The 23,621-nt window shown below is 46.3% G+C and overlaps 1 protein-coding gene across 1 annotated transcript in view; it reads right to left on the reverse strand.

The window, feature by feature from the left end:
* The window catches only part of LOC141155611 (SCAN domain-containing protein 3-like), a 40,724-nt gene extending 17,390 nt beyond the window's left edge, over positions 1–23,334 (reverse strand). The window contains exon 1 of the mRNA XM_073642479.1: positions 21,541–23,334. Within this exon, the coding sequence (XP_073498580.1) occupies positions 21,541–23,334 (1,794 nt within the window). The remainder of the gene's footprint in view (positions 1–21,540) is intronic.
* Positions 23,335–23,621: the final 287 nt, after the last annotated feature.

Raw genomic sequence — 23,621 nt, forward strand, 5'->3', positions numbered from 1 at the left:
CCGGTGGTTGCGGGCACGAAATCCTGCCGACTACGCCAAAGTTGACGCGCCCCTGGGCCTGTGTCGCGCTGCGTTGCGCACGCGGGAGCCTACCCGGAGCCGGATCAGTGGAGGGTTGTAGTCTCGTGGCGGTGACCCGGTCCGTGCCCAGGGAGTCAAACTAGACGGCAGTCTATTCGTAGTAAATAGTTGATGACTACGCCACCCGTTGAGTGCAGCCAGGAAGCTGCTGCTGCAGGGCAGACCGCTGAGGCCGGTGGTAGGATTGTGCAGCGTGATAGTATAACCCCCAACGGGAGGGGTATGGCCTCAGGGCAGCCGACGTGGATGATGGGGGTAGCAGGAACCACTCAGAGACGGTACGGTGTAGTTCAGGGTCTTTTACTGGTAACAACGACAGACCCTCCTGGAGTACTTGCTAGCAAACGGGGCCTGGTCAGTCTTTGAGCAGATGGGATCTCCCCTGGCCAGGCGTAGTTGTAGGCCTCCCAAACTGACTGTACTCTTCTGGCTACCTTGCTAGAAGCTGATGTAAGTAGCCCACGTCCCTGAGTGTACCGTGTGGTGCTCACCCGTATGGCCGGTGACTCGGGGCCTTCTAATGGCTTCCGCTCCACGATGGCGGTGCTGGTCCCACGCGTGTGACCGTGCCTTCGGGCTTCTGGGCCAGAGGACCTGAAATCCCCTGCCTGACGGATTCTGCTGCTGGGTAGGAGTTAGTCCCCACAGCCTCGGACTCCGGGTCCGGTAAAGAATCTTCTTAGTCAGGGCGAGCTCTGCAGCCGCCAGCCCCTGACTCCTTGTAACTCTGCTGTTTCCTATGCTGCTTCTTGTCTCCACTCTCCTTGTCTGACTCACCCTGCCTCAGCCCCGGGTTTATACAGGGGAAGTTCTTCCCCTCCCAAGACTGGGCAGGAGGTGTGGCATGCACAGGATCCCTGACCAAAGGACCTCCCACCTGCTCTCAGACATAACATTACATTACTGTGGAAAACCAGACCCCTGGGGTGCCACACAAGCACTAAGGAAAGACAGGAGATCTGTCCCTACAATAGAACTAAGCTAGATCCCTACGATGTAACGGGGAACCTGATCCTGCGATCAGACCCGCTAAAGTCCTCAGCTAGTCTGAACGAAGACCTATAGATGTGAGGGAGGGATCCCTACAAGAACTAGGGACTGGGAGAAAGATGGACACCTCCTAGCAGAAATTGTAGCAGTAAAAAGACAAACACACAACATAGAACATAAAGGTCAAAAGACCTAGCTAAACTGACTGAGAAAGGTTACAAAGCACCTGGCTAGCTTAAGAGTAGAAATTACAATGAAGTCCAGCAAGGCCAGAAGGGTGGAGCAGGATTAAATAGGCAAAAAGGTCATGTGACCAGCAAAATAGAAAAAACCTAACAGGAGAGTTCTAACACTAACACTACAGCGGCTCTCTGCTTGCCAGTCATAGAGTACATGTCCAGTATGCTGCAAATTATCCTCTTGAATCCGGACAGTGTGTCTGGTTTACCACTATACTGGGGGAACTACTTGGATCCCGGGATATACGGCAGGGCCATAGGTATGACAGGGGTTACAGGCCCTGCTGGTGGAGCATCCGCTTCAGCCTGCTCAGCGCCAGGCGCAAGTGGGACATCGGGGACGTTAACCGGTATTCCGGCGCTCTGCTGGGCTTCGGACATCGTTGCGCCCCCCTAGTGAACCGAAGCCTACCTTCTGAACTTTTGTTTTAGGTAGGCCGCAGCTCCGCGGGCGTCGGTCTTCTTTCAGGACCTTGCGTCGCTCACTTAAGACGTCAGGGCGTCCTCTGGCTCCTTCCAGGACCTGACGCTTCCTGGTTCGACGTCAGGGGCGGGGCGTGTCCTCAACTTCGTGCGCTTCCAGCGGTTACGCCCCTCTTCTTCCCGCGCGGCGACCCGAAAATGGCGGATAATGGCGAGAAACAGCGGCAATTGGCCGGAAAAACTTCACCACAGTAAGATTTACAGTCTTCTTAAGGCACACAGTACCCGGTGGCAACGGGCACGCAATCCTGTTCGTGACGCCAGTTGGGATATCGCATCCCCGGGGGCCTTACTGTTTGTGGACAGTATATATATATATATATATATATATATATATATATATATATATATATATATCACGGTGGCTGACCCAGGGCGGATAGTGCACAAAAAGGGGTAGCGATTACTATTAAAGTTCGGAGAAACTCGTGACGCCACCTGTGGTGTCTGGTGAAGGTCACCAGCGCTGCAGCAGTCCTCTGAAGCAGGTGACAAGGCAGCTAAAGATGGTACAGCTCCCCACAGGTGGAGCGGGCCTCAGGGCAGTGTAGATAGATAGATGGTGGGTGCATTGGGCGTTGTGGTGCAGGTAGAAATATAATGGCACAGCCGGAGTAACGGACAGAGGCAGGGGGTTTTGCTTCGTTACCTTTACTGGTACAGCTGTTAGATACGGTCCAGAGTACTCTAGGTGAAGGGCGCACTTTTGGACTTCTCCCCAGGGAGCGGTTATAGGGCCTCCTGATCCATGTATGCCTCCGTGTAAGCTCCTGGCCAGCCTGCAACTGGGCCTAGCTTAAGTTTCTTGCTTTTTCCTCTACCTGTTGCTCCGAAGTAGGACCTCCGGTAGGTGACCACTTTCCCTGGACGTCGGGGCCTTCGTGGTACCTGGTCCTGTACGTGTCTGGCTTCAGGTTTACCAGGGACTTGTAGTCCTCCTGGAATTCCGGTTAACCCTACTGGGTGTAAAGGGTCCCTGTAGGCTCGGATCCGGTGTCCGGTATATATACTGGGGTGAGGCTGGTATGCTCCTCTGCTCCCTTTATCACTCTTTTCCTTCCACTCGCCTTCGGCCACGCTCGGGGCCCTCACTAGGCTTCAGTACTGCTGGAGGCCTAGCTTGCCTCACACAGCAACCTGCGTGCTACTCTCTGAACACTAACTGTACTAAGAACTCTTCTCAACTAGACTCTAACTGACTAACTAACACTAATCTCTGACCAACAGAGCTGCCTGGCTCCACCTTCCCTTTATATATCCCTAACAGGGCTCCCTCTGCTGGTATGAGGTGGAAGGTGGAGGTGTTTGCATGTAGTGAGGGACTCTTGTGGAGAAATCCATCTATGCACCCTTCTGGGTTCTGTGGCACCATGCGCAGCAGGGCGCCACATATTACCTATACACGCACACTGACACTATATACAGAGCTCCTGTGTATAATATGTGGTGCCATTATGTGCTTTGGTCATGACATGACGATATTTGTCCCTTGTATGTGGTATTATTCGGTCACTATGTGGTGGTAATATGTGGTCTCATGGTGTGTCAGTATTTATACCTTGTATCTGGAAGCATTTGATCACTATGTGGTGGTATTATGTGCTTTGGTCATGGTGTGGCGGTATTTGTGTCTTGTATGTGGCATTATTTGGGCACTATGTGGTGGTAATATGTGATCTGGTCACGGTGTGGTGGTATTTCTGCCTTCTATCTGGTAATATTGGTCTTGGTAGAGTGGATTGTGGTTGGTCATTTGTTTTATCTGATATCAATAAGGGGAAACCTCTTTATTTCCAATAGATATTAAATACTTGGATGTTTAACCCCTCCCTGTCCTGTGACTATTACACAGCAGCAGAGATGCAGTTACAGAGGTTCACCAGAGAAAGCAAGTTGGCATTTGGTGAGATTTTCACCTCTGTATTTATAAGACAAAACCAGGAGTGGGTGAGAAATGCATAAAACATGACCTCGGATCGCTCCACTCCTGGATTTGTCTTATAAATACAGAGGTAAAAATCTCACCAAATACTCAAAGTGCCACAATCTCCTGACAGTGCGGATTCCACCAATAAATAAGTGATCCCCTTCCCAACCTGTGCATCGCTGATAACTTGTTTTCACCAAGAAAAACCCTTTAATGCAAACTGATTTGTAGATGAAATTGTACATCGCAGTTCTGGTGAGCGCACAGTGCTGGGCAGGAGCCGCCAATATAATGGGGATAACGGCTAACAGGTATCTGCAAATAGCTGAAGGGTGGGCCCGGGTGGGTGGCCCCTGGAGTTAATTTCCCTGGTGGGGGGCCCCAGACACCCCAGTCCGGCGCTGCCCGTAGGATCTTGTCTGTGTTGTCAGAGGAGAAACAATCTCTTTTTTCCCTTCTTGTGGGGATTCTGAGCAGATCTTGCCTTCCTCATCCTGATCAGAATGAAGGGATTGTATGTCCTCTTCTGAGCTCAGCTCCAGCTCCCATCTTGGTCTCTTAGCACGGGGACCTGGCTGAGATGTCTGTGGGGGGACGAAATTAGAGATTGAAGTCTGCACCTCCTCTCTAATCATGGACCTCATGTCAGATAGAAAAGTAGACTGTTCACCCCTGATGATTGTAGAGGTCCACCTCTCACATAGCTGTTTCCCAGGCAATTTTATGCTGCAGAGAGCACATCTTCTAGATTTCCCTGAGACCTTGACAGCCCTTTTGGGGGCAGACACTGGTGCAGCAGGGGCGCCCTTGTCCTAGAATTGTAAGAATGGGGAAGATACTAAGTATGCAGGATTTTTAATAGTGAGTAATCTCTTTACCAATTACTCACATGTACCAGGGTCTGCTCTGCAGGGGCATCTGATCGACCAGAATCCAAAAGGAGGAGACAGTTAAGCAAAAGGCATCAATAGGTGGGAAATACAGCTGGGAAGAGCAGAGGCATGGGAAGTGCTTCCACACACCCAAAGTGCTTCAGCCTCGTTTGCTTATCCATTCAAATGCAGCTTTCTCTGTAACGGAGGAATAGACTCTAGCAAAAGGAATGACTGTACTTGTATTTGCAAGAGTTACATGTGCATATAAATAGTTTTGAGGCGTGTAATCCTTCTGACAGATTCCTTTTAAAGGGTACCTGTCCTTTCAGGTGACTAGTCAGAACAGGCTGTCACTATTTCTGGTTATTATATGACTTGAATCGTGTGTTTTCATCAGTTTCCCCTCTGCAGGCTCTATCTCTGATTTTCAGTCCTCTCTGAGCTAGTGGGTGGAGATTAGCTACTATGATGTCTATACCGTACACGGACATGATGGATTCTTGCTGCTCTTGCTCTAAGCACAAAGACAGTAGCAACGGAAGCAATGCGGACATAATGTAACACAGGTACTTTAGATGCAGTGACACAGAAGCACAGAGCAGCCAATACAGGGTTAATAAAATGGGAAAGTTTATGATAACAAGGTGAATCTCCACGCAGGGAGTAACACGGGAAAATATGGGGAAATAGCAGGTATTAGTCTGTAACTGACAGTTTACAGTTTAACTAGATGTAGCAGAGTCAAACGGGTAACAAACGACAGTTTTTTCACTTAGCTGATTGTATCCTCTACAAGGCAGTTGCCAGCTGGTGCTGGTGACCCTGTCTTCAGGCTTCCCCGCCCAAACAATGCTCTGTGTTCTGGCGGCAGCGGGAAGTCTCCGGTTTTACCCACTGAGCCCCTAGTCCATAACACGGCACTTCATGTGCTCAGCTCCACGGACCCTGCGTCTTTTCTCCCTACAGTCAGCTTGACTCCTCCGGTCCACTGCACTCGGATCCCTTGCTCCAAGTCCTGCAGCCAGGAGCCTGGACCCTCTCACACTGCTCTGCTCCGCAGGACCCAGCTCCGCTTTCCCGTGCAAACGTCCTCGTCTCTCCCTCTCTCTCGTCACACCAGGAGTCCTTCTGTCACCTGACCTCCCAGCTCTCTCTCTCTCGACACACCCCCTGCTTCCCTGTTACATGACTCCTGTGCTCGCAGTCTGTCTTCCTCCTGCAGCAAGAGGCACGGCCCCGGCAGTTCCGGATCCTTTGCTCTGAAAGCACTTACACCCCGGTCTTCCCCTTACACTCCTGCTCTCCTTTACCTTGCCATTCCACGGGCGAGAGTTCCTTCATCAAATGTTCACATTCTTGGACTTCCTGGACGATACGGTACCATATGAATTGATCTTGTTCGTAACGTTGAGGAGGCACTCCTGCTGTTGTCCGTTCTGACCAGCGTAACTCAGTTTGACCGATGTGGGGTGCAGGGTCACTCGGATTTCCAATCTCCGCCTGCCCAGTGGCTTCAACCGATGTTGCTCCGTTGCCACCTGCACTGGGGACTGCAGGTAATCGAGTGCTGGGGCTCGGAGGTAGAACAACTCTTCTTCGTCCACATCGTGGCTTGGGGCAGCTGTGACAGGTCCCTCTCTAGAAGCAGGTGATTCTTCTTCATCCTCGTCATCTTTAGACAGACAGGGTCGCAGCATACTACGATGAACCACTCTGGTAGGGGCTCCTTCAGCCCCCTCGGGTAGAACTTCATACACAGGTCCTTCAGCGCCAATCCTGCGCTTCACTCGGTGCGGGGTCCGTTCCCACCGCCTACTCAATTTTCCCCGGGGCCGCTCTGCCGATATATATATGTGTGTGTGTATATAATATAATGTGTGTATGTATATAATGTGTGTGTATATATCTATATATATCTATATATACACAGCTCATTGTCATTTTCTATGATTTTTCTCTTTCTAGGTGTATTTTTGAGTAAAATGTACATTGCTGTTTTATTCTATAAGCTACTGACAAAGTCTCCGAAATTCAAAGCCAAAAATTTTGTATTTATTTGCAGCAAATGAGAAATCGGCAAATCTCACTGAACACTTTCCTTTCCGCCTCCTTTGGCATGGTTACAAGTTATTGCTTCATTCACATTCCTTTTGGGCCGTTCCTAGCACTTGTTTTGTCCTATTGCTGGAGGATTGTGAAGACCACCGCAGGGTTTCTTATACTTTCCCTGGTTACATAAGATTTGGTTCCGGTGATCACCTAATCAGAAGCCCATTAAGTAGAAGGAGGTGGACGGTGGGTGGAAGTCAGAGTAAACCAGAGATGGGGGTCGTCCATTTCAGGTGTTGTAGGTGTTCTCAGGCTCCCGAAATCCCTTTAAAGAGAACCTGTCACTTTCCATAACGATGTAATTTTGTACCTGGTGTAAATGCCCCTGTTCTGGATACGGCGTTGCTTTTCTTGTCTTCCGGCCCCTCTGTCCCTCTTCCCTGGATGTAAATCATCTTTTTAGCCAAGTGGACTAAGAGTGGGATATATCAACCAATTCGTCCCCCCCACCTGTCAGACAGATCTGTGTACATCTCCTCAGATGGATGCCAGCTCTGCAGGGAATTATTGGATATAAAGAGGTTGTCCGGCGCCACTCACATCTGCATTGGTGGTGAGCGACACTGATGACATTGCTCTGGGAGATACAAAACAGGACGTGGACTTTATTAAAGGGAATCTGTCAGCAGATTTTGGCTACTTAATCTGAGAGCAGCATGATGTAGAGCAAGATATCCTGATTCCAGGGATGTGTCACTTATTAGGCTGTGTGTTGTAGTTTCAATACAATCCATGTTTTATCACCAGGAGATGATCACTGCCTGACTAGGTCTCAGGTACAGGCCAGTCAGGCTCATCTGTGTAACCCCGCCCTCACCACTGATTTGCAGTTTGTACACAGGGATCTGCCAGCGTGGGCGGGGTTACACAGGGCTTAACATTCTGAGCACTGCTTCATTTACAACAGAGAAAGCAGGGATTCTATCAAAACTGCACCAAGCAGTCTACTAAGTGATACATAGCTGGAATCAGGCTCTCTGCCCCTACATCATGCTGATCTCGGATTACATAGCAAAACCTTCTGACAGATTCCCTTTAGCTGGAATTGTGTATCTGTCCGATCCTATTGCAATAACTAAAGATACAAGTCTGAAACGCAATTGCGGTTAAACATTATTCTGGTTAGGGTCGTGACCTATGGTGATGTTTTTATATATTTTTTGCTACAAATAAAGTTACAAGATTTTTAACCCTATCCTGACCCTGTAACACAATTTTCTTCGTTCTAATAAATAGGTGGAAAATTTGGCACAAATCCCTCCAAGTATCTGCTTTCCTCCCTATAGCCGGCCTTGGTAAATGGGCTATTGTGCTCATTGCTGAGTGAGGCCCTAGTTTTGTCTTGGGGCCCATGGCTACTTATTGCCCCCTGTGACACCTATTTAGCCATTTTCCCGGGTTTCCTGCATTCTGCTTTGCTGCGATCTGGTCATCAGTCTTTCAGGTCGTGTGTTTTATAGGACCAATACAATATAAGTGCCCCCATCACAGAGACCGACCCCCAAAACACTGGTGATGTCACTTGGGCTGGAGTTATATGTCACCTGCTCTATGTACAGGAGCAACTCATAAAACTACAAGATCATCAAAAAGTTACTTTATTTCAGATCTTCAATACAAAAAGTGACACTCCTATATTATATAGAGTCATTACACACAGAGGGATCTATTATATAGAGTCATTACACACAGAGGGATCTATTATATAGAGTCATTACACACAGAGGGATCTATTATATAGAGTCATTACACACAGAGGGATCTATTATATAGAGTCATTACACGCAGAGTGATCTATTATATAGAGTCATTACACACAGAGGGGTCTATTATATAGAGTCATTACACACAGAGGAGTCTATTATATAGAGTCATTACACACAGAATGATCTATTATATAGAGTCATTACACACAGAGGGGTCTATTATATAGAGTCAATACACACAGAGGGATCTATTATATAGAGTCATTACAGACAGAGGGATCTATTATATAGAGTCATTACAGACAGAGGGATCTATTATATAGAGTCATTACACACAGAGGGATCTATTATATAGAGTCATTACACACAGAGTGATCTATTATAGAGTCATTACACACAGAGGGATCTATTATATAGAGTCACTACACACAGATGGATCTATTATATAGAGTCATTCCACACAGAGGGATCTATTATATAGAGTCATTCCACACAGAGGGATCTATTATATAGTCATTACAGACAGAGGGATCTATTATATAGAGTCATTACACACAGAGGGATCTATTATATAGAGTCATTACACACAGAGCGATCTATTATATAGAGTCGTTACACACAGAGGGATCTATTATATAGAGTCATTACACACAGAGGGATCTATTATATAGAGTCATTACACACAGAGGGATCTATTATATAGAGTCATTACAGACAGAGGGATCTATTATATAGAGTCATTACACACAGAGGGATCTATTATAGAGTCATTACACACAGAGGGATCTATTATATAGAGTCATTACACACAGAGGGATCTATTATATAGAGTCACTACACACAGATGGATCTATTACATAGAGTCATTCCACACAGAGGGATCTATTATATAGAGTCATTCCACACCGAGGGATCTATTATATAGAGTCATTCCACACCGAGGGATCTATTATATAGAGTCATTCCACACCGAGGGATCTATTATATAGAGTCATTCCACACAGAGGGATCTATTATATAGAGTCATTACACACAGAGGGATCTATTATATAGAGTCATTACACACAGAGGGATCTATTATATAGAGTCATTACACACAGAGGGATCTATTATATAGAGTCATTACACACAGAGGGATCTATTATATAGAGTCATTACAGACAGAGGGATCTATTATATAGAGTCATTACAGACAGAGGGATCTATTATATAGAGTCATTACACACAGAGGGATCTATTATATAGAGTCATTACACACAGAGTGATCTATTATAGTCATTACACACAGAGGGATCTATTATATAGAGTCATTACACACAGAGGGATCTATTATATAGAGTCACTACACACAGATGGATCTATTACATAGAGTCATTCCACACAGAGGGATCTATTATATAGAGTCATTCCACACAGAGGGATCTATTATATAGAGTCATTCCACACAGAGGGATCTATTATATAGTCATTACAGACAGAGGGATCTATTATATAGAGTCATTACACACAGAGGGATCTATTATATAGAGTCATTACACACAGAGCGATCTATTATATAGAGTCGTTACACACAGAGGGATCTATTATATAGAGTCATTACACACAGAGGGATCTATTATATAGAGTCATTACAGACAGAGGGATCTATTATATAGAGTCATTACAGACAGAGGGATCTATTATATAGAGTCATTACACACAGAGGGATCTATTATAGAGTCATTACACACAGAGGGATCTATTATATAGAGTCATTACACACAGAGGGATCTATTATATAGAGTCACTACACACAGATGGATCTATTACATAGAGTCATTCCACACAGAGGGATCTATTATATAGAGTCATTCCACACCGAGGGATCTATTATATAGAGTCATTCCACACAGAGGGATCTATTATATAGAGTCATTCCACACCGAGGGATCTATTATATAGAGTCATTCCACACAGAGGGATCTATTATATAGAGTCATTACACACAGAGGGATCTATTATATAGAGTCATTACACACAGAGGGACCTATTATATAGAGTCATTACACACAGAGGGATCTATTATATAGAGTCATTACACACAGAGGGATCTATTATATAGAGTCATTACAGACAGAGGGATCTATTATATAGAGTCATTACAGACAGAGGGATCTATTATATAGAGTCATTACACACAGAGGGATCTATTATATAGAGTCATTACACACAGAGTGATCTATTATAGAGTCATTACACACAGAGGGATCTATTATATAGAGTCATTACACACAGAGGGATCTATTATATAGAGTCACTACACACAGATGGATCTATTACATAGAGTCATTCCACACAGAGGGATCTATTATATAGAGTCATTCCACACAGAGGGATCTATTATATAGAGTCATTCCACACAGATGGATCTATTACATAGAGTCATTCCACACAGAGGGATCTATTATATAGAGTCATTCCACACCGAGGGATCTATTATATAGAGTCATTCCACACAGAGGGATCTATTATATAGAGTCATTACACACAGAGGGATCTATTATATAGTCATTACACACAGAGGGATCTATTATATAGAGTTATTACACACAGAGGGATCTATTATATAGAGTCACTACACACAGATGGATCTATTACATAGAGTCATTCCACACAGAGGGATCTATTATATAGAGTCATTACACACACAGGGATCTATTATATAGAGTCATTACACACAGAGGGATCTATTATATAGAGTCATTACACACAGAGCGATCTATTATATAGAGTCATTACACACAGAGGGATGTATTATATAGAGTCATTACACACAGAGGGATGTATTATATAGAGTCATTACACACAGAGGGATCTATTATATAGAGTCATTACACACAGTGGGATCTATTATATAGAGTCATTACTAGAGATGAGCGTTGTTCTACTCGAACTGTTCGCCAATCTCAAATTCGAGCTGTTTTGGGCGGTGTTCGAGCCGTTCGGCGAACACAAACAATTTGAGAAAAATTCGGCTGTTCGAGGTTATGTTCGATAACTGTTCTTGCACCAAAATCATAACTGGATTTTTTCTCAGTAATGATGAAAATTAATGTTAATACGCAGTTTGAGTGTACAGCGGGGCGGGGGGAGGGGCAGGGGATGGATCTCTGCAGGAATAATGAAGATCTCCATTTTTTTTTCTCTTTCCCGCATTTACAGTGGGGAGGTGCAATCTGTCAGCCTATCAGCAGCGCACACACGGAGCGAAGTGCTTTTTTTCACACAAGCAAGGGCATGTGTCATTGGCAGTGTATGTCACATGTCCTTGCCCTATAAGACCCAGCCATCTTCCCCGTCGCCACCATTTTCTCACTGCTGCAGCTGCGTGTTAGACGGCACCGCTGTTGCTGTGTGCGCTATACCTTGTTAATTTCAAGCCAATTTTCGCACAAATCTACAGATAGCTTGGGAGTAGGGAATAGTTGTGATTGCAGTCCTTTTAAGGACTAGGTTACATCATTTCCTACGACTTTTATCAGGCAGGTCTGTGCTCTTAAATAGATAGGTTGGGAGTAAAGACTAATTGTAATTGCCGTCCTTTTCAGGACTAAGTTACATCAGTTCCTGTCAGTTTTTGCCAGGCAGGTCTGTGCCAGTGCTGTGCAAGTTTTTTTCACAGCATTTGGCTGAATCTAGCAAAGCTAATCCTTTTTGGCCTATTGCAGAGTGTGTTAGTCAGTGGAGTAGCCTATCTGTGTTGCAAGCTACACCACCTGTGTATAGAATACCAATTTTTTTACTGCACCTAGTGAAGAAAAACCTTTTGGGCATAGCATCATTCTATTAGTCCATCTATACTGACCTCCATCAGGTTGCAAATTAAAAATAATTTTTATCTGCATCTAGCTCTGAAAAAATATTTGGGCTTCTAGCAGTGTGTGGGACTTTCTCTATTAGTCCATCTATACTGACCTCCATCAGGTTGCAAACTGAATATAATTTTTTTCTGCATCTAGCTCTGAAAAAATATTTGGGCTTCTAGCTGTGTGAGGGACTTGTTCTATTAGTCCATCTATACTGACCTCCATCAGGTTGCAAACTGAATATAATTTTTTTCTGCATCTAGCTCTGAAAAAATATTTGGCCTTCTAGCAGTGTGTGGGACTTTCTCTATTAGTCCATCTATACTGACCTCCATCAGGTTGCAAACTGAATATAATTTTTTTCTGCATCTAGCTCTGAAAAAATATTTGGGCTTCTAGCAGTGTGTGGGACTTGGTCTATTAGTCCATCTATACTGACCTCCATCAGGTTGCAAATTAAAAATAATTTTTATCTGCATCTAGCTCTGAAAAAATATTTGGCCTTCTAGCAGTGTGTGGGACTTGTTCTACTAGTCCATCTATACTGACCTCCATCAGGTTGCAAACTGAATATAATTTTTTTCTGCATCTACCTCTGAAAAAATATTTGGGCTTCTAGCAGTGTGTGGGACTTGTTCTATTAGTCCATCTATACTGACCTCCATCAGGTTGCAAATTGAATATAATTTTTTTCTGCATCTACCTCTGAAAAACTATTTCGGCTTCTAGCAGTGTGTGGGACTTGTTCTATTAGTCCATCTATACTGACCTCCATCAGGTTGCAAATTGAATATAATTTTTTTAAGCATCTAGCTCTGAAAAAATATTTGGCCTTCTAGCAGTGTGTGGGACTTGGTCTATTAGTCCATCTATACTGACCTCCATCAGGTTGCAAATTAAAAATAATTTTTATCTGCATCTAGCTCTGAAAAAATATTTGGGCTTCTAGCTGTGTGTGGGACTTGTTCTATTAGTCCATCTATACTGACCTCCATCAGGTTGCAAACTGAATATAATTTTTTTCTGCATCTAGCTCTGAAAAAATATTTGGGCTTCTAGCAGTGTGTGGGACTTGGTCTATTAGTCCATCTATACTGACCTCCATCAGGTTGCAAATTAAAAATAATTTTTATCTGCATCTAGCTCTGAAAAAATATTTGGGCTTCTAGCTGTGTGTGGGACTTGTTCTATTAGTCCATCTATACTGACCTCCATCAGGTTGCAAATTAAAAATAATTTTTATCTGCATCTAGCTCTGAAAAAATATTTGGCCTTCTAGCAGTGTGTGGGACTTGTTCTATTAGTCCATCTATACTGACCTACATCAGGTTGCAAACTGAATATAATTTTTTTCTGCATCTAGCTCTGAAAAAATATTTGGCCTTCTAGCAGTGTGTGGGACTTGGTCTATTAGTCCATCTATACTGATCTCCATCAGGTTGCAAATTGAATATAATTTTTTTCTGCATCTAACCCAGCCAATAGTTTTGGCCTAATACCACAGTTTGGCCACTCAGCTCTGCTCGGTTACCATCCATTGTTTTTTTGTGCAAACAACTCCAGAGTTGTGAATTAGTTAACCACCAAAATGAGTGGAAAAAGGCCTGCTGCTGGTGGAAAGGGGAATAGGCGTGTTGGGAAGGGGAAAAAAGGTTGTGTCCGTGGGGTAGGTGTTAAAGCAACAGTAACATCTGCAGAAGAAAGACCATCTTCCAGCCAAACTAAGATGTCTACTTCTTTTAGCGGACAATGTGATAAGATCCCTTTCTTACGGCCACGCCAATCGCTACAAATTCCAGATGAGGCACAAAAACAGCAGGTGCTTCAACGGATATCAAGTGCTCCTTTAAGTGGGCTCTCCTCCACATCAACTTCAACATCACAAATACTCCAGTCCTCAAAGGTGTCACCCAAATCGCACTTGCTTCCTCACAGCTCCCAAATCTCCAGCTGCCCGTCTGAGTATGAGGTAGAACAGATGGTTGAGTCTGCAGAGCTGTTTACTCATACTATAGCCTGGGAATCAGAGGTCGACTCCAGCGCTTCTGTGAATCCAGACGAGGAAATGATCTGCACTGATGCCCAGAATCTTTATGAGTCGGATCCAGGACCAGACGCAGAAGGTTCTGACCATAATATAGACCCTCATTCCCAAACTGTAACTCCTGTTGGTGGAGACAATGAGGAAGACGATGATGAGACTCAAATACCTGATTGGAGCGACAACTTTAGTTTTTTGTCAGGGCAGGAACAGGTTGGCTCTGAGGACGACGGGTGTGATAACACACAGGGTGATGATGATGAGGTTGGAGATCCCACTTACTGTCAACCCACAGTCAGCCAAGAGATGAGGTCAGCAGAGGAGGTGGAGGAGGATGCTAGTGACGACGAGGTCAGGTTGCGCCTTCCTGGACAGAGACGTAGTACTGGAAGCACGTCAACAACTGCATCCTCAAACACAACTCTGCCTCTCACCACAAGTCGTGGTGGCTCTTCAGGTCGCATGGGTGCTAAGCCTTGCATAGCCTGGGCATTTTTTCAGATCGATAAAGATGACCCAACTCGTGTTATCTGTAACATTTGTCAGCAAAAGCTAAGTAGAGGCCAAAAAATACATAGTTTGAGTACTTCATGCATGAACCGGCACATGGACATGAAGCATAAGTTGCAGTGGGAAGCTCACTGTGCTACAATGCGGCCTAGCCGGCCGGGCCAACCACCGTCTGCCATATCTTGTGCATCCGCGGCCTCTTCATCCTCTGTGACGGGGGGGACAGCAGTCACACCTGTTTTGGGACGCAGACCTGCCACCTCTTTACCCGCAACAGCCAGCGTGATTGGCAGGTCATCATTTTCTTTGGAGGTGGTAACACCAGCTGGTGTTGAGCGCTGTCCGACATCGATAGCACCACCTTTGGATCAAGGCAACCTAACATGTCCGCCTGCATCTTCCTCACAGACCGGCAGTTTGCCGGGGACACCCTTATCAACCCCGTCTAAGCACAATAGCCAGCCCTCGGTCCCTCAGATGTGAACAAGTAAAAGACCATTTCCTCCTAGCCATGAGAAAGCTAAGAGGTTGAATTTCACCATCTGCAAGCTCTTGGCTACAGAAATGCTGCCTTTCCGCCTGGTGGACACAGAGGATTTTCGAGACCTTATGTCCGTCGCAGTGCCCTAGTACCAGATGCCCAGTCGGCACTACTTCTCAAAGAAAGGTGTGCCTGCGCTCCACCAGCATGTCGCACACAACATCACCGCTTCTTTGAGAAACTCTGTGTGTGACAGGGTGCATTTCACCACAGACACTTGGACGAGTAGGCATGGACAGGGGCGTTACATGTCGCTGACTGGGCACTGGGTAACTTTGGTGACAGCAGGACAAGGGGCTGCTGTCCAAGTCTTGCCGTCCCCACGAGTTGTGCGTCAATCCTCTTTATCTCAAAGTTCCTCCACTGCTTCTGCCTCCTCAACCTCCTCTCGGTCCTCCACCTGCACCCAAAGCCTGTCTGGTCATGCCACAAGCTTTCTAACTGCGCAGAAGGGATCCTGCACACCTCCTTACTATGCTGGCAGCAGGGCTCAACGTCATCAGGCGGTTTTTACTTTGAAATGTCTGGGAAATGTGAGTCACACAGCTGAGGAGTTGTGGTCAGCTCTGGAGAACCAATTTCATGAATGTTTGTCTCCACTGGACCTGAAACCAGGGAAGGCCGTGTGCGACAATGCTGCAAACCTGGGTGCGGCCCTTCGCCGGGGCAATGTCACACACGTGCCTTGTATGGCTCACGTGTTGAACCTGGTTGTCCAGCAATTTTTAGCCCACTATCCCAGACAAGATGGCCTTCTGCAGAGGGCACGGTCGCTGTGTGCTCACTTCCGCCGTTCGCATCCCGCAGTTCAGCGACTTACATCTCTACAGAAGTCGTTGGGCCTGCCACTTCACCGGCTAAAATGCGATGTGCCTACCCGGTGGAATTGAACTCTGCACATGTTGCAGCGACTGTGGCAGCACTGACAAGCCCTGGTGCAATACGTTCTGACGTATAGCCTGGGCCAACGAGATCCAGAGGTGGGGCAAATCACGCTGGAGGAGTGGTCTCAGATCAGGGACCTATGCACCCTTCTGCACAGTTTTGAAATGGCGACGAAGATGTTTAGTGCTGACGATGCCATTATCAGCATGACTATTCCGGTGATTTACATGCTGGAGCACATGTTAAACAGAATTCGGAGTCAGGTGGTGGCACAAGAGGAGGTGGAGGAAGTAGAGGAGGAGGAGTTGTATGCGGAAGGGCTAACATCTGCAAGGTCCAGACGGTCGGCAGCACCAAGGCGGCAGGCATGTGAGGGTGGGGGAGATGGTTTTACCAGGGCGCATGGTAGCAGCCAAACTAGTGAGGAAGGTGCAGGAGCCCAGGAAGAAGTGGAGGACGAACTGATGGAAGACTCATCAGATGAGGGAGACCTTGATCACATTTCTGTTGTGCGAGGTTGGGGGGAGAGGACAGAGGAAGGAAGCATGATTGTTACCTCGCCACCAACACAACAGGGACTTGGTGCTCCTGGATGCGCAACACACATGAGTGCCTTTTTGCTGCACTACCTGCAACATGACCCTCGAATTGTGAGAATTAGAAATAATCCTGACTACTGGGTTGCCACACTGTTAGATCCCCGGTACAAAAGTAAATTTGCAGAAATTATTCTTGCCATAGAAAGGGATGCACGCATGCAGGAGTATCAGCAGAGACTGTTCCAGAATCTTACATGTGCTTTTCCACAAAACACCAGTGGTGCACGTAGTGAATCTCACAATTCCAACTTGCCAACCGTGGGACCGTCGAGTGTTCAGCACTCAAACCGTAACAGAACCACAGTATCTGCTGGTAACATCAATTTTGCGGAATCATTTCACCACTTTTTTAGCCCATCCTTTGCAAGGCCACAGGAGACAAGAAGTCTGACACATAGTCAACGCCTAGAGACGATGGTACAGGAGTATCTCCAAGTAAACATTGAAGCCATGACTGTGTCACTGGACCCTTGCTCTTTTTGGGCTTCCAATCTGGATAAATGGCCGGAGCTAGCCACTTACGCCTTGGAGATCTTGTCATGCCCCGCAGCCAGCGTTCTGTCTGAACGTGTGTTCAGCGCTGCTGGTGGTGTGCTGACAGATAAGCGCACGCGGCTCTCCACTGATAATGTAGACAGACTCACGTTCATAAAGATGAACAAATCATCGATCCGAAACGACTTTTCTACCCCTGTGTCATCCTGGGGGGAGTAAAAGCTTGATGATTGGTTAAAATCACCCTACCAACCGTTTTAAGCTTTAAAATTACTAATCATGTTTATCTGTATCTTGGCTGGAAAATAATTTGGGCTTTGTAGCAGTGTGCAGTACTGATTCTATTAGGCCATCTATACTAAGCCCCACCAGATTTAAAATTACTAATCATGTTTATGTGTATCTTGGCTGGAAAATAATTTGGGCTTTGTAGCAGTGTGCAGTACTGATTCTATTAGGCCATCTATACTAAGCCCCACCAGATTTAAAATTACTAATCATGTTTATGTGTATCTTGGCTGGAAAATAATTTGGGCTTTGTAGCAGTGTGCAGCACTGATCCTATTAGGCCATCTATACTAAGCTCCACCAGATTTAAAATTAATAATAATTTTTAGCTGCATCTAGCCCGGAAAATTATTTTGGGGCTCCGAGATGCGCAAGACACATAAGTGCCTTCTTGCTGCACTACCTGCAACATGACCCTCAGATTGTCAGAATTCGAAGTAATCCTGACTACTGGGTTGCCACACTCTTAGATCCCCCACACTCTTCGATCAACCTTTTCATTTTAATAAAGACCAAAAAAATGGTCATTTTTGAAATTATAAGCATTAGCAGGTTATTAGAAACTGAAATCAAACAGTTTTCAACTCAAAACTTTATTCTAGGTGATGTTACATTTTCACATAGGACCCCTTGTTCAAAAGGAGCTTCTGAACTCTCTCGTCCATTGAATTTGTCAGGTTTTGGATGGTTTCTGCTTCAATTGTTTTGCATGAGGACAGAATACCCTCCCAGAGCTGTTGCTTAGATGTGAACTGCCTCCCGCCATCATAGACACTCCTTTTGATGATGCTCCAGAGGTTCTGAATGGGGTAGAGGTCAGGGGAGCATGGGGGTCACACCATAAGTTTGTCCCCTTTTATGCCCATATCAGCCAGAGATGCAGATGTTTTATGTGCAGCATGAGATGGTGCATTATCATGCAAAAAAATGATCTTGCTGTGAAATACACGGTTCTTCTTCTTGAACCATGGCAGGAAGTGCTGTTTGAGAAACTCCACATACATTATGGAGTTCATCTTTACCCCTTCAGGGATCCTAAAGGGGCCGACAATCTCTCTCCCCATGATTCCAGCCCAAAACATTACTCCACCTCCTCCTTGTTGGCGCTGTAGCCGTGTTTGCGTGGGGTGTCCATCAACCAGCCATCCTCCACTCCATCCATCTGGACCATCGAGCGCTGCACGGCACTCATCCGTGAACAAAACAGTTTTGAAATCAGTCTTCATGTATTGTTTGGCCCACTGGAGCCGTTTCTGCTTGTGTGAAGTGGATAGAGGAGGTCGACAGGATGGCGTATGCACAGCTGCAAACCTCTGAAGGACCCTGCATCTTGTTGTTCGGGGGACGTTGGAGGCACCAGCAGCTTCAAAAACTTGTCTGCTGCTATGACAAGGCTTTTTTGCCGCTGCTCTTTTAACCTGACGTAATTGCCTGTAGGAAAGAGTCCTCAATTTGCCCTTATCAGCACGCACACATGTGTACTGTGAATCAGCTACATACTTCTTGATTGCCAAGACACTTCATCCTGATCATCGCACAATGTTGATTGTAGTCATGCCTTGACCTAAACACTCCACAATTTGTTGCTTCTCAGCAGCCGACACATCCTTTTTCTTTCCCATTTTGGCAGAAAATGTAGGCTGCTTAATAATGTGGGACAGCCTTCTTAAGTAGTCTTGCCTTTCATTGGACACACCTGCCAAACTAATTAGCACAGGTGTCTGCAATTGCTTACAGTGATATAAAGAGCCCTGACACACATCACCATCAATGAGTTTAACTGACAAACAAACAAATTCTTCCCTTATCACTCCTAAACACTTTTTGCATAATAATTTGGAACACAGTGTACATGTGCTTTTCCACAAAACACCAGTGGTTCACGTAGTGAATCTTACAGTTCTAACTTGCCAACCGTGGTCTCTATGGAGTTGTTCAATAAAGGGCCCAAAATTAAGATAACATAGATGGGAGAGGTCTCTATGAATAGGAATTCCTAAGTATTTGATACCCTGTGAGGGCCAGGCAAAGGGAAAGTTGGATTGGATGGAATCCTATATGGATTTGGGGAGGGAGACATCGAGGGCCTCAGACTTCGCTGCATTGATTTTAAAATTTGACCATGTAACAAAGTGATCTATTTCAGCCATAACAGCATGGATGGATATATGTGATTGAGTGATATATACTAGGACATCATCAGCAAATAGAGAGCACTTGTACTCGGTGCCTCCCACCTCAATCCACCTAATATTGGGGTTATGGCGAATTGATGAGAGCAGGTGCTCCGTCACTAGGATGTATAAGAGAGGGGACAGAGGACATCCCTGCCTTGTCCCATTGGTGATTGTGAAAGGTGATGAAAATGTTCTGATGTACCCCCTGGGCCTTGGGACACCCGGAGCCGGACCCTTTTTGGTGGATGCTGGTGGTTGTAGTCTTCGTGGCGGCGACCTGGTTCCGTGGCTCAGGGTGGTCAAACCAGTGGCGGAACTATTTATGTGGTTTTGATGTTTAAATGTCCGACTACGCCACCCGTGGATTGCGGTCAGAGTGAACCGCCGCTGCAGGGCAGACCGCTGAGGCTGGTGTTGTGGGTGCAGCAGAGCGTAGCATAACTCCCCACGGGAGGAGTATAGCCTCAGGGCAGTGTATGCGGAGGATGGGGGTGATGGTGCAGGGCAGCAGCAGTAACGACACGGAGTCAGTGATGCAGTCCAGGGCCTTTACTCACAGTTCTTATTATCCAGACCACATCTGCAGGTAACGGCTGCCCACGTCGTACTGTGCTCACCAGGTGAGGGGCTCAGACAACTCCCAGATAACTTTGGAGCGCTTCACAGGACCCTCTTTGTGTGTCCTTTGTCTGGCCTTTCTTACCAACCCTTCTGTCCGGCTGCCTCGGTCCTCCTCTTGGTAAACTTGGCGCCAGTTTCCCTGACCCTATGTGGTGCCTTCCTAGCGGGTGTAGCGAGGGGCTGCGCCACATAAAATGTCAGAGCCTCCGGTTTCTAGCTGAGGGTCGTTTCCTGCCTCCACTAGTTTCGGGGACCGGTCTCCCCCTTTGGTCTGACCCCTCCACGCAGGTGGATTTGGGCGTGCGGTGGCGACTCACCCGTCCGCACCCCTGGGATCCCTTCGTTCCTCGTTCCTGGAGCCTTCTCCGCTCCTCTTCCTTCCTTCTCCCTCTTCCAGGCCTGGGACTCTGTTACTAGGCCCGCCTCCAGAGCAGAGCTCATGCAGAGCCCCTGCTCCCTGTCACTTCTGCTCAGACTTCTCTGCACTGATCTAAGATGGTGCCCACCTTTTATACTCCCTTCTCAATGCACCCAGGAACTGCTTCCTCCCTGCTCCTGCACTACAGGGTTCCCCTTCCTCAGTGTTCCCTCCCCCCACTCCAGCCAGAGACAGGGACTGTCGTGCCCATCTCAGGGGCATATTGGTCACCCTGCCCCACGGCAATGTGGTGTAATGCATGCAGGTGTCGGGTCCTAATCCACACTCCATCCTTACCTGAGAGTGAGATATCACACCTCTGGGTGAGGTGCAATACCTCTGTAGCAACCGAGCCCTCAGGGTGCTACAGTTCCATTCATCTTCAGCCTAGGTGACGTATTGCGATACAGGGCCGTGATTTTGGCTATAAAAGGGTCCCCTAGACCAGTGGTCGGCAAACTTTTTTGCACCAGGGACCGGCTTTAAGCAAGACCAGTTTTCAATGGCCCGGTGGGGGTGGGGGCGGGGCTTTGGTCATATGTGGGTGGGGTTATGGAGGGGTGGAGCTTAGTGCATACTTATCATATAATTATGACATTTATAATGAGAATGTGGTTCAACTTACCATAGGTTCAGAATGAGTGGGAGCACTGGGCTTGTTTTCCTGCAACAAGACGGTCCCATCTAGGGGTGATGGGAGACAGTGAAACCCGAAGTGTGTTCCTTATGTCCAGTCTACTCCGTAATCTCGTTTTTGCTGTTGTCATGGCAGAAAACCCAGTTTCACAAAGATAGGATGTTGGAAAAGGAAGCAGAGTTTTCAGTGCTTTGGTGGCGATCCCAGGATATTCAGCCTTGACTTTAATCCAGAATGTTGGGAGATTTGAAGTCTCAAACATACTTTTAAGGCTACCATCATTTGCAATCTCAAGCAGTTGGTCTTCTTCAAGCACGGACAAGGTCGATTCACCTGGCTTGTTCACAAATGGGTTGCGAATCCATTCCTTCCTAGTTCGTGGGTCTTTTGTGGTCGGAAAATAGCGCTCAAACTCTTCTGAAAGCTGAGATAGGTGATCATGCACCAGCTGGGAGAATGAAGGCTCAGGCTCGGTCTCTTCCAAAATTCCTGCTAATGTTTGAAACATGTCAAATATCCCTGTTCTCACTCGCCGTCCCCACACTTCCAGTTTGGCTTTAAATGCAGCAACTTTATCTGCCAACTTGAAGGCAGTTGTCATTCTCCGCTGAAGTGACAGATTAAGTTCGTTCAAAAAGTTGAATATGTCACATAAGTAAGCAAGTTTTGTGACCCATTCCTTACTACTGAAATGTGCTGCAAGTGGCGATTCTTTTTCTAAAAGAAATCTATAAAGCGGGTCTCGTAACTCAAAAACTCTGGCCAGTGCTCTACCTTTAGAAAGCCATCTGACTTCTGTGTGTAGGAGAAGACGTTTGTGCTCCGCGTCCATCTCCTCACAGAGCTGCTCGAACAGACGTGAGTTAAGGGCACGTGCTTTTATGTGATTAATAACTTTAATCACATCTTGCAAAACGCTGTTAAGTTCAGGTGACATTTTTCGGCTTGCCAGCATTTCTCTATGGATGACACAGTGCGTAGACTCGCATTCAGACGCAACCTCTTTGACCCGGGTAGTTAAACCAGAAAGCCGTCCCGTCATGGCAGCTGCTCCGTCTGTGCATATACCGACACAAAATGACCAGTTTAGGTTTCCTGATATGTAATCATCCAAAGACTTGAATAGTTCTGCACCTGTGGTGTTGGCTGGCAACAATAATGCACATAACATATCCTCATGCACATCCTCCTGAAAAATATATCGCACATAAACCAGCATCATTGCCTTGTTGTCAACGTCAGTAGACTCGTCAACCTGGATTGCGTACCATGGTGACGCATTAATCCTCTCCAACAATTGTACCTCGATGTCTTCTGCTATTTCATTAATTCGTCTACTGACCGTGCTCGCTGAAAGAGGAACCTGTGCCACTTTTTTAACCGCAGCCTCTCCTAAAAGTTCCTGGCAAATGTTCTTAGCGGCAGGCAGGATCAACTCTTCACCAATAGTGAAGGGCTTCTCAGCCTTGGCAATGCGGTTAGCCACTAAGAATGATGCTCTCAGAGCAGACACATTTGTTGATGTGGTGGCCTTCAATAATTGCTTCTGTCCTTCGTGTTCGCGTTTTTTTCTTTCAAAAAACTCCAAAGGCTTGTCTTTTGATGCAGGGTGCTTGGTCTGTAAGTGGCGAACCAGTTTTGAAGGCTTCATGGCCTCGTTGGACAGCCGGTCGCCACATATCAGACAGAGTGGGCTTGGGGCATGTGAATCGCCAGTTGCGATGAACCCATCATTTAAGTAGGACTCATTGTATTTTCTTTTAAATGCAGCTTTCTTTTTTTTAGCAGTCATGGAGTCTTCATCTGTCTCATTGGGTCTTTCTTCCTTTTCAAAGAAGCTCTTCAGTGATGTTTGTTTTTTACTCATTTTACAAGGGTTAGAGGTGAAGGCGTAGTGGGCCCCTAACACAGAAAGATGGCTACTGCTACTGGAGACGGGCACTGATGATGATGACCACCACTACTGCTGCTACTGGAGACGGGCACTGATGATGATGATGACCACTACTGCTGCTACTGGAGACGGGCACTGATGATGATGACCACCACTACTGCTGCTACTGGAGACGGGCACTGATGATGATGACCACCACTACTGCTGCTACTGGAGACGGGCACTGATGATGATGATGACCACTACTGCTGCTACTGGAC

Source organism: Phyllobates terribilis, unplaced genomic scaffold (assembly GCF_046119375.1).
Source record: "Phyllobates terribilis strain yellow unplaced genomic scaffold, ASM4611937v1 Scaffold_7__3_contigs__length_470593459, whole genome shotgun sequence".
Taxonomy (NCBI): domain Eukaryota; kingdom Metazoa; phylum Chordata; class Amphibia; order Anura; family Dendrobatidae; genus Phyllobates; species Phyllobates terribilis.